At 44.9% G+C, this 15744-nt stretch overlaps 1 protein-coding gene across 6 annotated transcripts in view; it reads right to left on the bottom strand.

The window, feature by feature from the left end:
- Positions 1-15744, bottom strand: part of IPO9 (importin 9) — a 204363-nt gene that overhangs the window by 168191 nt on the left and 20428 nt on the right. For all 6 annotated transcript variants that reach the window (XM_073320215.2, XM_073320210.2, XM_073320212.2 and 3 more), the window contains exon 2: positions 12457-12518. In XM_073320215.2, coding sequence (XP_073176316.1) covers positions 12457-12518 — 62 coding nt within the window. The remainder of the gene's footprint in view (positions 1-12456; positions 12519-15744) is intronic.

Genomic DNA, 15744 nt, shown 5'->3' with positions numbered 1-15744 from the left:
TGTGCCATGTTTGTCTTTCTTCCACAGGACAGAAGCAACTTTGTCTGTACAAAGTGCAAGCTGGTCTCCATATTGGAAGAGAAGATTGAAGATCTGGAGCAACAGATAACAACCCTGCGTTGCATACGAGAAACTGAGAATTTTCTGGACAAAACTCAGGATAGGCTTCTAGGGGCACAAAGCTCTACAGATATAGAGCAGGTTGCACAGAGGAGCCAAGAGGCCAGTGAAGAAGCTTGGCAACATGTTACCTCCAGAAGAGGTAAGCGGAATGTCCGGGTTCCAGTAACACAGACACAGGTAACTAACCGCTTTCATGTTCTCTCCACAGGTATCATTGCGGAGAGCGGATCAGATGATATGTCTGGGGCGAGAAAGCAGAAGGAGACTCCGCTGGTTGGAAGGCATGAGATGCTATGTCCTGAGGTTGGGAGTTCCACGACCACCACTCCCAAGAGGAGAAGGCGGGTGGAGGTGGTCGGGGACTCTCTCCTCCGGGGGACTGAGTCATCTATCTGCCGCCCTGACCGGGAAAACCGAGAAGCCTGCTGCTTGCCAGGGGCTAAGATTCGCGATGTGACGGAGAGACTGCCGAGACTCATCAAGCCCTCGGATTGCTACCCCTTCCTGCTTCTCCACGTGGGCACCAATGATACTGCCAAGAATGACCTTGAGCAGATCACTGCGGACTATGTGGCTGTAGGAAGAAGGATAAAGGAGTTGGAGGCGCAAGTGGTGTTCTCGTCCATCCTCCCCGTGGAAGGAAAAGGCCTAGGTAGGGAGCGTCGAATCGTGGAAGTCAACGAATGGCTACGCAGGTGGTGTCGGAGAGAAGGCTTTGGTTTCTTTGACCATGGGATGGTGTTCCATGAAGGAGGAGTCCTGGGCAGAGACGGGCTCCATCTTACGAAGAGAGGGAAGAGCATCTTTGCCAGCAGGCTGGCTAACCTAGTGAGGAGGGCTTTAAACTAGGTTCACCGGGGGAAGGAGACCAAAGCCCTGAGGTAAGTGGGAAACCGGGATACCGGGAGGAAGTACAGGCACGAATGTCTGTGAGGGGAGGGCTCCTGCCTCATACTGGGAATGAGGGGCGATCAACAGGTTATCTCAAGTGCTTATATACAAACGCACAAAGCCTTGGAAACAAGCAGGGAGAACTGGAGGTTCTGGTGATGTCAAGGAACTATGACGTGATCGGAACAACAGAGACTTGGTGGGATAACTCACATGACTGGAGTACTGTCATGGATGGTTATAAACTGTTCAGGAAGGACAGGCAGGGCAGAAAAGGTGGGGGAGTAGCACTGTATGTAAGGGAGCAGTATGACTGCTCAGAGCTCCGGTACGAAACTGCAGAAAAACCTGAGTGTCTCTGGATTAAGTTTAGAAGTGTGTGCAACAAGAGTGATGTAGTGGTGGGAGTCTGCTATAGACCACCGGACCAGGGGGATGAGGTAGATGAGGCTTTCTTCCGGCAGCTCACGGAAGCTACTAGATCGCATGCCCTGATTCTCATGGGTGACTTTAATTTTCCTGATATCTGCTGGGAGAGCAATACAGCGGTGCATAGACAATCCAGGAAGTTTTTGGAAAGCGTAGGGGACAATTTCCTGGCGCAAGTGCTAGAGGAGCCAACTAAGGGGGGCGCTTTTCTTGACCTGCTGCTCACAAACCGGGTAGAATTAGTGGGGGAAGCAAAAGTGGATGGGAATCTGGGAGGCAGTGACCATGAGTTGGTTGAGTTCAGGATCCTGACGCAGGGAAGAAAGGTAAGCAGCAGGATACGGACCCTGGACTTCAGGAAAGCAGACTTTGACTCCCTCAGGGAACGGATGGCCAGGATCCCCTGGGGGACTAACTTGAAGGGGAAAGGAGTCCAGGAGAGCTGGCTGTATTTCAAGGAATCCCTGTTGAGGTTACAGGGACAAACCATCCCAATGAGTCGAAAGAATAGTAAATATGGCAGGCGACCAGCTTGGCTTAATGGTGAAATCCTAGCGGATCTTAAACATAAAAAAGAAGCTTACAAGAAGTGGAAGGTTGGACATATGACCAGGGAAGAGTATAAAAATATTGCTCGGGCATGTAGGAATGATATCAGGAGGGCCAAATCGCACCTGGAGCTGCAGCTAGCAAGAGATGTCAAGAGTACCAAGAAGGGTTTCTTCAGGTATGTTGGCAACAAGAAGAAAGCCAAGGAATGTGTGGGCCCCTTACTGAAGGAGGGAGGCAACCTAGTGACAGAGGATGTGGAAAAAGCTAAGGTACTCAATGCTTTTTTTGCCTCTGTTTTCACTAACAAGATCAGCTCCCAGACTGCTGCGCTGGGCATCACAAAATGGGGAAGAGATGGCCAGCCCTCTGTGGAGATAGAGGTGGTTAGGGACTATTTAGAAAAGCTGGACGTGCACAAGTCCATGGGGCCGGACGAGTTGCATCCGAGAGTGCTGAAGGAATTGGCGGCTGTGATTGCAGAGCCATTGGCCATTATCTTTGAAAACTCGTGGCGAACCGGGGAAGTCCCGGATGACTGGAAAAAGGCTAATGTAGTGCCCATCTTTAAAAAGGGAAGAAGGAGGATCCTGGGAACTACAGGCCAGTCAGCCTCACCTCAGTCCCTGGAAAAATCATGGAGCAGGTCCTCAAAGAATCAATCCTGACGCACTTGCATGAGAGGAAAGTGATCAGGAACAGCCAGCATGGATTCACCAAGGGAAGGTCATGCCTGAGTAATCTAATCGCCTTTTATGATGAGATTACTGGTTCTGTGGATGAAGGGAAAGCAGTGGATGTATTGTTTCTTGACTTTAGCAAAGCTTTTGACATGGTCTCCCACAGTATTCTTGTCCGCAAGTTAAGGAAGTATGGGCTGGATGAATGCACTATAAGGCGGGTAGAAAGCTGGCTAGATTGTCGGGCTCAACGGGTAGTGATCAATGGCTCCATGTCTAGTTGGCAGCCGGTATCAAGTGGAGTACCCCAAGGGTCGGTCCTGGGGCCGGTTTTGTTCAATATCTTCATAAATGATCTGGAGGATGGTGTGGATTGCACTCTGGCAAATTTGCGGATGATACTAAACTGGGAGGAGTGGTAGATACGCTGGAGGGGAGGGATAGGATACAGAAGGACCTAGACAAATTGGAGGATTGGGCCAAAAGAAATCTGATGAGGTTCAATAAGGATAAGTGCAGGGTCCTGCACTTAGGACGGAAGAACCCAATGCACAGCTACAGACTAGGGACCGAATGGCTAGGCAGCAGTTCTGCGGAAAAGGACCTAGGGGTGACAGTGGACGAGAAGCTGGATCTGAGTCAGCAGTGTGCCCTTGTTGCCAAGAAGGCCAATGGCATTTTGGGATGTATAAGTAGGGGCATAGCGAGCAGATCGAGGGACGTGATCGTTCCCCTCTATTCGACATTGGTGAGGCCTCATCTGGAGTACTGTGTCCAGTTTTGGGCCCCACACTACAAGAAGGATGTGGATAAACTGGAGAGAGTCCAGTGAAGGGCAACAAAAATGATTAGGGGACTGGAACACATGAGTTATGAGGAGAGGCTGAGGGAGCTGGGATTGTTTAGCCTGCAGAAGAGAAGAATGAGGGGGGATTTGATAGCTGCTTTCAAGTACCTGAAAGGGGGTTCCAAAGAGGATGGCTCTAGACTGTTCTCAATGGTAGCAGATGACAGAACGAGGAGTAATGGTCTTAAGTTGCAGTGGGGGAGGTTTAGATTGGATATTAGGAAAAACTTTTTCACTATGAGGGTTGTGAAACACTGGAATGCGTTACCTAGGGAGGTGGTAGAATCTCCTTCCTTAGAGGTTTTTAAGGTCAGGCTTGACAAAGCGCTGGCTGGGATGATTTAGTTGGGGATTGGTCCTGCTTCGAGCAGGGGGTTGGACTAGATGACCTTCTGGGGTCCCTTCCAACCCTGATATTCTATGATATTCTATGATATTCATCACAGGCAGATCATGCCAGGCTAACCTGATTTTCTTCTTCGAGACAATAACTACTTTTTAGATAAGGGAAATGCAGTAGATCAAATACACTTGGACTTTAATAAGGTATCTGACACAGCACCCCACGGAAAATTGTTAAATTAGGTAAAATGGGAATCGGTACAAGCACTGTAAGGTGGATAAGGAACTGGCTAAAGGGCAGAAGGCAACAGGTTGTGCTGAAAGGCGAAGTATCAGACTGAAGGGAGGTTACTAGTGGAGTTCCTCAAAGATCAGTCTTGGGACCAATCTTATTCAATATTTTTATTAATGACTTTGGCACAAAAAGTAGGTGTGCGCTAATTAAATTTGAGACACAAGGTGGGTGAGATAATCTTTTATTGGATCAACTTTTGTTGACGAAAGAGACAAGCTTTTGAACTACACAGGTATTTTTCCCAGACCTAAAGAGCTCTATGTAACTCAAAAACTTGTCTCTTTCACCAGCAGAAGTTGGTCTAATAACAGATATTACCTCACCCACCTTCTCTCTCGAATATCCTGGGTCCAACACAACTACAAAAACCACTGCAAACAACTAACAAAATTTGCACGATACAATGTTGGGAAGCATCTTCAATACAGAGGAGGATCAAATATTATACAGGACCTTGTGGATGACCTTGAACACTTTGAAGTGACAGAAATGGGATGAAATTCAGTAGCACAAAGTCATGTACTTTGGGTCTAATAAGAATTTCTGCTACAAACTGGAGGCTCAGCAAGTGGAAGTAACAGAGGAAGAGAGACCTGGGTGTGGGAGTCAATCACAGGATGACTGAGTCATCAATGGGATCCAGCTATGAAAAAGGCAAATACGATCCTAGCAAATTTAGGCAAGGCATTTCCATCAGAGAGAGCGAGAGAGAGAAAAATATTAATGCCATTGTACAAGGCATTGGTAAGATCTCATTTGGAATACTGTGTACAATTCTGATCACTCATATTCAAGAAAGATTAAATTAATCTGGAACCGGTTCAGAGAAGAGCTACAAGGATGATTAGGGGACTGGAGGGCCTACCTTATAAGAGGAGACTGGAAGGGCCTGGCTTGTTTAGTCTAGCAAAACAAAGGCTGAGAGGGGATATGACTGGGGTGAGGGTAAACATCAGGGAGGGCGAATAGCTAACTAAGCTAAAGGACAATGTAGCACAAGAACAAATGGATATAAACTGGCCATGAACAAATTCAGACTGGAAGTAAGAAGATTTGTAACCATCAGAGAGGTGAGGTTCAGAAACTGCCGCGCCGACATCCCCCTCCCCCCCCCTGAAATAATAGTTGTGGGGGCAAACAATTTAATTTTAGAAGAGCGGACAAACTTATAAGTGCACTTGTATGATGGGGCTGCTTGTGACAGTAGGCAGCAGGCCACATGGGCTCACTTCCAGTCTGTGTCTTGTTTCTTACAGCTTGTGCTTCATAGTTTCAACTAGGCACCTGCAGAGTTCAGGAACGGTTATCCCCCCATCAATGTATTTTGGTAGTTTTATCACCATCAGGGATGGCTATGATTGGGGATGGGACACCAGGAAGGATGGGCCGAGGCTTTGAGATAGCACCACGTAGCCTCTCTCCCAGGTGCTTGGCTAACTGGTTCTTGCTCACATACTCAGGGTCTGATTGAACACCATTTGTGGGGTTGGGAAGTAATTTCCCCCCAGGTCAGATTGGCAGTGACCCTGTGTGGTGTATCGGGGGTGGTGATGGTGATCTTCCCCTGCAGTGTGTGGATGTGGGTCACTTTCCAGGATTTACTGGGTATATCTCATTTAATCATTTCTCTGCCATTACGGGGGCCTCCTATTCTCTGCCTGTAGCACATAATAGTCTAGTCTCCTGGGGGATGTAATACTTTGGTCTAATTCCAGTTGCTGAGTTTAATGCAGGGTGCTCATGGCCTATGATATACAGGAGATCCGAACAGATGATCTGGTGGTCTCTTCCAGCCCTAAACGCTGACTCTGAGATATGGCAATTTCCTGTTTTATCATTAAAAACCCTTTCTGAATTCAGTTTAAATAGACTTTGGAGTCCATTGTATTAAAAACATAAAGTTTATGTATTATTGTGGAATTGTATGCAACTTCTATAAGGGAGACCTTGGGAAGGGTCAGAGCTTCAAAGGACCATGTGAAATAATGGGCCAGACATGAACGAACTTTATGAACCTGTAACCTTGGAAAACCCCTTTCATGGGGCTTGAAGGCTCTGTCACCTGCCAGAGCCCTTATTTGAATGAGGGGTGGTCTCTGGTAAGCTTATTAGCATGCATGTATTTTTTTTTAAATTGTTTTTATTATGTTTTCTCTGTAATGCTGTCACCTTAAGAAAAAGCATGCTTGCTTAGAAAGAGCCGTGTACTAACTTATACCTATGGGCAATTACACTGTTTATAGCCTCTGAAGAGCACGTAAAGCAGGACTCATTAGGCAGTCTGACTTGCTGAGGAACTCACTGAAGGAAGGAACTGGACAGCCTGGAAAACCCTGGTCAGGAGGGAGAGAAACGCAGGTCTCCACGCAAGAGACATGACAGCTGAGGAGCTGGGAGCAACAAGAGGGCTCCCTCAAAGGATTACGGAGGAAGAATATCGGTGTAGCTGACCTGAACTGTAACAATTAGTATTGTCCATTGTGACGGGGCAATATAGTAAAGTAGTGAGGAACAGGTATGTTAGCCCCAGGCTAAAGAAATCCCTGGTACCATGGTAACCAAATGGCAGTTGCTCCAGGTTAATCAAGATACCTGGGGCCAATTAAGATCCTTCTAGAAAGCAGTGGCAATAGCTAGGTTGATTGGGACACCTGAAACCAATCAACGACTGGCTGGAACTAGTTAAAAGCCTCCCAATTAGTCAGTGAGGGTGTGGGTGTCAGGAGGAAGCTATTGGAAGAACTAAGTAGTACTCACCATATCAGACACAAGGAAGGAGGCCCTGAGGTAAGGGTGAAGTGGAGCCTGAAGAAGTGTGGGCTGCTGTGGGGAAGTAGCCCAGGGATTTGTATGCATCCTGTTTCTAAAAGATCAGTCACCATAGCTGATACTATTAGGTTCCCTGGGCTGGAGCCCGAAGTAGAGGGCGGGCCCGGACTCCCGCCCCCGTTGCCTCCCTGATTAATCACTGAGACTGGGAGACAACAGAGACTGTGCAAGGGAGGATAGCTTCTCCTCACCTCCCTCGCTGGCTTATGATGAAAATGGCTCAGTAGACTGACCCTTGCCTCTAGAGAGAGAAGGGCTAAGTAGAGGGTCACAGTGAGCCTCTGAGGCTAGCGAAATCCGCCAGGAAACACGGGACCCACGGAGACAAGGACAGAGCTGTGTCACACCATATTAAACTTTAAAAGGAAATGGGACATTCTTGTCCAGGTATAATGCTGACAGAATAGGGATGCTGTAGATTTGTAGCATATTTTATAGACTTTAGCTACCAAAGTGACATTCAGAATCTGCACTTCAATTTTATTCCTTGTGATTAGCCACAGCCACTTCAACACCACTTCTCACTCTTCAACACACTGTTGATCTTCTAGCAAACTAAGCACTATATATCATCTTAATCACCGAGCTGCCTGAATTTGCAATTCTTCAAGGCAGAAGTATTCAATAAATATTTCTATTCTGAATTTGGGAAAAAATGATGTAGCCATGTCATATAGAATGATGCAACACTTTACATTCTGATAGTAACTCGGGAGGATGTTAATAAGAACGGCCATACTGGGTCAAACAAAAGGTCCATCTAGCCCCATATCCTGTCTTCTGACAGCAGCCAATGGCAGGGGCCCCAGAAGGAATGAACAGAACAGGTAATCATCAAGTGATCCATTCCCTGCTGCCAACTGGCAAGCAGAGGCTAGAGACACCATCCTTGCCCATCCTCGCTAATAGCCACTGATGAACCTATCCTCCATTAATTTATCTCGTTCTTTTTTGAATCCTGTTACACTGTTGGCCTTCACAACATCCTCTGGCAAAGAGTTCCACAAGTTGACTATGCGTTGTGTGACGAAATACTTCCTTTTGTTTGTTTTAAACCTGCTGTCTATTAATTTCATTTGGTGACCCCCTAGTTCTTGTGTTCTGAGAGGGAGTAAATAACACTTCCTTATTTATTTTCTCCAAAACAGTCATGATTTTATAGACCTAAATCATATCCCCCCTTAGTTGTCTCTTTTCCAAGCTGAAAAGACCCAGTTTTATTAATCTCTCCTCACAGAGCAGCTACAAAACAACAGCTACAAAAGTTAGATATTTTTAACTCAGAAGACCAGGATAACTTGTTTCCAAGAGTTTTACAAGAGCTGCCGAGGAATTCTCTGGACTGGAAGTTGATTTTCAATAACTCTTGGAATACCGGGGAAATTCCAGAAGACTGGGAGAAAGCTAATGTCATATCAAGATTTAAAAGAGGTAAATGGGACACCTCTCAGATAATTACAGGCCTGTCAGCTTGATACTGATCCTGGACAAAACAATGAAGCAGCTGATATAGGTCTTGATTAATAAAGAATTAAAGGAGGATAATATAAATTATCACCAATCAACATGGCTTCATGGACAATAGATCTTGTCAAACTAACTTGACTAGACAGATACATAGATAAGGATTACAAGTTTGGTTGATAGAGGTAACAGTATCAGAGGGGTAGCCATGTTAGTCTGTATCCACAAAAACAATGAGGAGTCCGGTGGCACCATAAAGACTAACAGATTTATTTGGGCATAAGCTTTCGTGGGTAAAAACCCACTTCTTCAGATGCATGATGTGTTGTTGTAATATACCTAGACTTCTGTAAGGCATTTAACTTGGTATTGTATGACGTTTTGACTAAAACTAGAATGATAGAAAATGAACACATTAAATAGACTAAAAACTGGCTGACAGGTCCCAAAACATACTTGTAAACAGGGAATCATCATTAAGCAGGTGCATTTTCTGTGGGGTCCTGCAGAGATTGGTACTTGGCTCTGATCTACTTATTTTTTAATCAATGACTTAGAAGAAAAACTAAGCACTGATTAAATTTTCAGGTGATGAAGATTGGGGGAGTGGTAAATAATAGAGAGGACAGGTCACTGATACAGAGGGATCTGGACTGCTTGGTAAGCTGGGACCAAGCAAACAATAAGTGTTTCAATACAGCCAACTGAAAGGTCATACATCTAACAACAAAGAATGTAGGCTGTACTTACAGGATGAGGAATTCTAATCTGGGAAGCAATGATTCTGAAAGACTTGGGAGTCATGATGGATAATCAGCTGAACATGAGCTCCCATTGCAACACTACAGCTGAAAGAGCTAATGTGATGCTTAGATGTATCAACTGGATTACCTAGTAGCAATAGGGAGATCATACAATTACTGTATTTGGCACAGGTGCAACCACTACCACTATACTGTGTTAATAAATTGGAGGGAGTTCAGTGAAGAGCCACAATTACAGAATTGGAATACATCCCTTATACTCAAAGACTCAAGGAGCTTAATTTATCTTAAAAGAAAAAAGTTAAGGGGTCACTTGATCATAGTCTGAGTACCTACACAGGGAACAAATTTGATAATAGAGAGCTCTTCAGCCTAGCAGACAAAGGTATATAACAAGATCCCATGGCTGGCAAAGGTGCAAATTTTTAACAGTGAGGTTAATTATCTATTGGAACAATTTACCAAGGATTTTGCTGAACTGTGTTGGCAATTTTTAAATCAAGACTGGATTTTTTTCTAAAAGACCGGCTCTAGTTCAATCCGGAATTAATTCAAGGAATTCCTATAAAATCATAGAATATCAGGGTTGGAAGGGATCTCAGGAGGTCATCTAGCCCAACCCCCTGCTCAAAGAAGGACCTAATCCCTAACTAAATCATCCCAGCCAGGGCTTTGTCAAGCCTGACCTTAAAAACCTCTAAGGAAGGAGGTTCCACCACCGCCCGAGCTAATGCTTTCCACTGCATCACCACCCTCCTAGTGAAGAAGTTTTTCCTAATATCCAACTAAACCTCCCCCACTGCAACTTGAGACCATTGTTCCTTCTTCTGTCATCTGTTACCAATGAGAACAGCCTCGATCTATCCTCTTTGGAACCCTCTTTCAGGAAGTTGAAAGCAGCTATCAAATCCCCCCTCATTCTTCTCTTCTGCAGACTAAATAATTCCAGTTCCCTCAGCCTCTCCTCATAAATCATGTGCTCCAGCCCCCTAATAATTTTTGTTGCCCTCCTCTAGACTCTTTTCAATTTTTCCACATACTTCTTGTAGCGAGGGGCCCAAAACTGGACACAGTACTCCAGATGAGGTATCACCAATGCCGAATAGAGGGGAATGATTATGTCCCTTGATCTGCTGGCAATGCTCCTACTTATACACCCCAAAATGCTGTTAGCCTTCTTGGCAACAAGGGCAAACTGTTGACTCATATCCAGCTTCTTGTCCACTGTAACCCCTAGGTCCTTTTCTGCAGAACTGCTGCCTAGCCACTAGCTCCCTAGTCTGTAGCAGTGCACAGGATTCTTCTGTCCTAAGTGCAGGACTCTGCACTTGTCCTTGTTGAACCTCATCAGATTTCTTTCGGCCCAATCCTCTAATTTGTCTAGGACCCTCTGTATCCTATCCCTACACTCCAGCATATCTACCACTCCTCCCAGTTTAGTGTCATCTGCAAACTTGCTGGGGGTGTAATCCATGCCATCCTCCAGATCATTAATGAAGATATTGAACAAAACCAGCCCCAGGACCGACCCTAGGGGCACTCCGCTGGATACTGGCTGTCACTAGACATGGAGCCATTGATCACTACCCACTGAGCCCGATGATCTAGCCAGCTTTCTATCCACCTTATAGTCCATTCATCCAGCCCATACTTCTTTATATTGCTGGCAAGAATACTGTGGGAGACCGTATCAAAGGCTTTGCTAAAGTCAAGGAATAACAAGTCCACTGCTATGTCCTGTGGTATGCAGAAGGGGTCAGAATAAATTATCACAATGGCCCCTTCTGGGCTTATCTATGAACCTGTAGACCAGGGGTTCTCAAACTGTGGTACATGTACCACCTGTGGCATGTAAACTTGATGTTCCATCTATTCACTTTACAATAATTTAAGAAAGCAGTATGTGAAGCAATAAAATTTGAGACCTGCTGTTTTAAACCATTACAAAGCAGATTTTTACTACTTTGCTATCTGTTTTCTGTGTTGTGGTAACATCCGTGCTTACAATCTATAAGACCCTGCTCTGCTGTCAGCCTGGTGAGAAACTCGATGAAGCATTTAAGGCACTGCCCCCTCTCCTTAGCGGCTTGCCACACACTTCTCCCCAGAGGAAATATTCCAGAGCTACAGAAATAGAGTACATAATCCTGCATTCCCCAGCTAGCCCCTGGTTGAGCCAATCCACCCTGGAAGGTGTACTGATGTTATCTCATTATGGGAAACATTTAGCAATGTAAGAAATTTGTTTTTCTGCTATGCAGCCACAACCATTGTGCATGTGGGCTCTGATCAGCAGCACTTGGACAATCTTCCTTTCCTCCCTATATGTGGTTAGAGGCTAAGGGAAAAGGTAAGGCAATAGGATGAGCAAAACTCATCTCAGAACCTCATGTCTAAAGGCAGCATTAGCCAATAATGCCTGGTTGAGGAGGCAGTACCTAGAGACAGTGTCAACTGAGCACCAGGTAGCTCAGCAGTGTTCAGGAACAGAGGCTCCTCCCTCTCAGCCCGGAAGCCGGCTACCACTCTGGCAGAATAGGCCTTGAGCTTCTTAGGACAGGGAAGATCTGCTAAAGCATAACAATGCTAGGTATGATCCAGTAACAGGTGACATGAGATACCATTCCCTCCAACATGGAAATCCTCAAAAAGGATGAAAACTGAACAGGATTTCTAGATGTCACAGAAAGATGATAAGACAATGCTATCCTGCTCACTGATGCCACCCTGTACATAGATTCTATTCTACAGAGGTACTTATACCACCATCACCACTTTAGTGTCTGAGTATCAAATGTACCAAGCTTGAACAGCATTATGATGAGAGTTAGTCACACATGGATAAGGGTCATGTGATTTTTGACAAAAACAAATTGAAAAGAAGATGGAGTAATGCTAATTGGAAAACAATACCTATGACTTCTCCCTGCACACAAATAGCAAGAACAATGTGCTACTGAAGAAGCCAGAAAGAAAAAGTTTCCCATTCCCACATCCCCACACTAGTTCCCCAGTCCTCATATCAGTTACCGAAAAAAGCTATTATGTAGTTTTGGTTATTATAAATCTGATTAAGTGCTGAGCGCAAGAACATTCTCATTGCTACATGTTCCTACAGATTAGATTGATAGAGAAATAGTATTTAATTTTACGTTTTTTAAAAAGGAAATACAAGTGGCCAGTTTATAAAACAACAAAAGTTATAATCCATCTCTTCTCTACAGCATGCTTGGGAAGACTCACCTGACGAATGGCCAGTACTCCCTGGGGATCTACAGTCAGTTCTGCTAAATGAACGCCAAATTCTGCAAGAAAGAATATCTAAAATGAGACTAAGAATAGAATATCTAATTGAGACCAAGAATAGAATTAACATTAGCACCAAGAGATTTAAGCCAACACAGTACAAATCACAAAAAGGATTTTAGCCTGCATCTTCTGGAAGGCACAATGATGACAAAGTGAGTTACATGCATGAAGGAGAAGACAGCCCCATAGAGTAGCTTCTCAGCTGAATTGACGGCATCCACATTCTCCCTCATATTCCCTACAGATTCCACTCCTCTTCCCAATAACCTATTTCCCTCTCTCAAACAGAGAGCTTTTTTAGAACTGTTTTTATACTAAGTGAAAGACTGTATGGACAAAACAAAACAAAACCCCCACATTTTGTTATCAATTTAAGTGACTATAGATTTATGTGCAAACAATGACATGTTGCTAATGACATTAAGTGAGCACCTGCACAGAAGCTATGAAAAAGATTCACAGATGGAGCTATATGTAGGGCCCTACCAAATTCATGGTCCATTTTGGACAATTTCAGTCATAGGATTTTAAAAATCGTAAATTTCATGATTTCAGCTATTTAAACATGTATCACTTCAAGTCTTCACCAGAAATGTGGGTCACATTCTGACCTTGACCTTATTAGCCTACATCAGCTTTGTCAAACAGGCCAGATTGTTAAAATGGACCTCTCCTGAGCCAAAATTATTTAAGAGGAGAAAAAGAGGGACCATAGGCTGACCACCAAAGGGCATCCTGTGTTTTGTAACACCTCAAGTCTTGTCAAACACACACCCTGTAACTGTTTCCCTGAAGTCCTATCTAGGAAGACTGTGGGATATCCTGAAAGACTCAGAAAAAAGCTATCAGAACATTGTGAGTGAACCTACCAGGGAAGACCAGACATTGCTACTGTTGGGCTGAGTTGGAGAAAGCATGTCTTCACAATAATGCCAACATTAAAGTAGCACAAGATTTTAATACATCTAGTCCCTTTACCCAAGTGATGACTTGGTTATTTTTAATGCTTCTCAGAAAATACACAACTGAGCTGCAGTCCAGTAAATGACTTAAGCGTACAACATATACTTGTCTTTCACTAAACAGTTTAACAGCAGTTTATGAATAATGCTAAGTCAATAAGCAATTGAAAGATGAGGCTGCAGATATTGCATTACATAGCTTAACCTATGACTATCTGAAACAAGAAACTGTAAACACCACAGGACAGTTCTCAGCACAGAAAGATTCTGAATGTTTAAACAATGCTGAAGTGACACATTTTGGAAGGTGACAAGAAACTGACAGTTTCTCAGAGAAGAAAGGGAGAAACCTGGATTCATTATTAATCATAGAATCATAGAATATCAGGGTTGGAAGGGACCCCAGAGGTCATCTAGTCCAACCCCCTGCTCGAAGCAGGACCAATTCCCAGTTAAATCATCCCAGCCAGGGCTTTCTCAAGCCTGACCTTAAAAACCTCTAAGGAAGGAGATTCTACCACCTCCCTAGGTAACGCATTCCACTGTTTCACCACCCTCCTAGTGAAAAAGTTTTTCCTAATATCCAATCTAAACCTCCCCCACTGCAACTTGAGACCATTACTCCTCGTTCTGTCATCTGCTACCATTGAGAACAGTCTAGAGCCATCCTCTTTGGAACCCCCTTTCAGGTACTTGAAAGCAGCTATCAAATTCCCCCTCATTCTTCTCTTCTGCAGGCTAAACAATCCCAGCTCCCTCAGCCTCTCCTCATAACTCATGTGTTCTAGACCCCTAATCATTTTTGTTGCCCTTCGCTGGACTCTCTCCAATTTATCCACATCCTTCTTGAAGTGTGGGGCCCAAAACTGGACACAGTACTCCAGATGAGGCCTCACCAATGTCGAATAGAGGGGAACGATCACGTCCCTCGATCTGCTCGCTATGCCCCTACTTATACATCCCAAAATGCCATTGGCCTTCTTGGCAACAAGGGCACACTGCTGACTCAGATCCAGCTTCTCATCCACTGTCACCCCTAGGTCCTTTTCCGCAGAACAGCTGCCTAGCCATTCGGTCCCTAGTCTGTAGCTGTGCATTGGGTTCTTCCGTCCTAAGTGCAGGACCCTGCACTTATCCTTATTGAACCTCATCAGATTTCTTTTGGCCCAATCCTCCAATTTGTCTAGGTCCTTCTGTATCCTATGTATCCTTTGTCTAGGTCCTTCTGTATCATCCGCAAATTTGCTGAGTGCGCAATCCACACCATCCTCCAGATCATTTATGAAGATATTGAACAAAACTGGCCCCAGGACCGACCCTTGGGGTACTCCACTTGATACCGGCTGCCAACTAGACATGGAGCCATTGATCACTACCCGTTGAGCCCGACAATCTAGCCAGCTTTCTACCCACCTTATAGTGCATTCATCCAGCCCATACTTCCTTAACTTGCTGACAAGAATACTGTGGGAGACCATGTCAAAAGCTTTGCTAAAGTCAAGAAACAATACATCCACTGCTTTCCCTTCATCCACAGAACCAGTAATCTCATCATAAAAGGCAATTAGATTAGTCAGGCATGACCTTCCCTTGGTGAATCCATGCTGGCTGTTCCTGATCACTTTCCTCTCATGCAAGTGCGTCAGGATTGATTCTTTGAGGACCTGCTCCATGATTTTTCCAGGGACTGAGGTGAGGCTGACTGGCCTGTAGTTCCCAGGATCCTTCTCCTTCCCTTTTTTAAAGTTGGGCACTACATTAGCCTTTTTCCAGTCATCCGGGACTTCCCCGGTTCGCCACGAGTTTTCAAAGATAATGGCCAATGGCTCTGCAATCACAGCCGCCAATTCCTTCAGCACTCTCGGATGCAACTCGTCCGGCCCCATGGACTTGTGCACGTCCAGCTTTTCTAAATAGTCCCTAACCACCTCTATCTCCACAGAGGGCTGGCCATCTCTTCCCCATTTTGTGATGCCCAGCGCAGCAGTCTGGGAGCTGACCTTGTTAGTGAAAACAGAGGCAAAAAAAGCATTGAGTACCTTAGCTTTTTCCACATCCTCTGTCACTAGGTTGCCTCCCTCCTTCAGTAAGGGGCCCACACATTCCTTGGCTTTCTTCTTGTTGCCAACATACCTGAAGAAACCCTTCTTGGTACTCTTGACATCTCTGGCTAGCTGCAGCTCCAGGTGCGATTTGGCCCTCCTGATATCATTCCTACATGCCCGAGCAATATTTTTATACTCTTCCCTGGTCATATGTC

Source organism: Lepidochelys kempii, chromosome 21, assembly GCF_965140285.1.
Source record: "Lepidochelys kempii isolate rLepKem1 chromosome 21, rLepKem1.hap1, whole genome shotgun sequence".
In the NCBI taxonomy this organism is placed as follows: domain Eukaryota; kingdom Metazoa; phylum Chordata; order Testudines; family Cheloniidae; genus Lepidochelys; species Lepidochelys kempii.
This window is presented reverse-complemented; position numbering and strand designations above follow the sequence as displayed.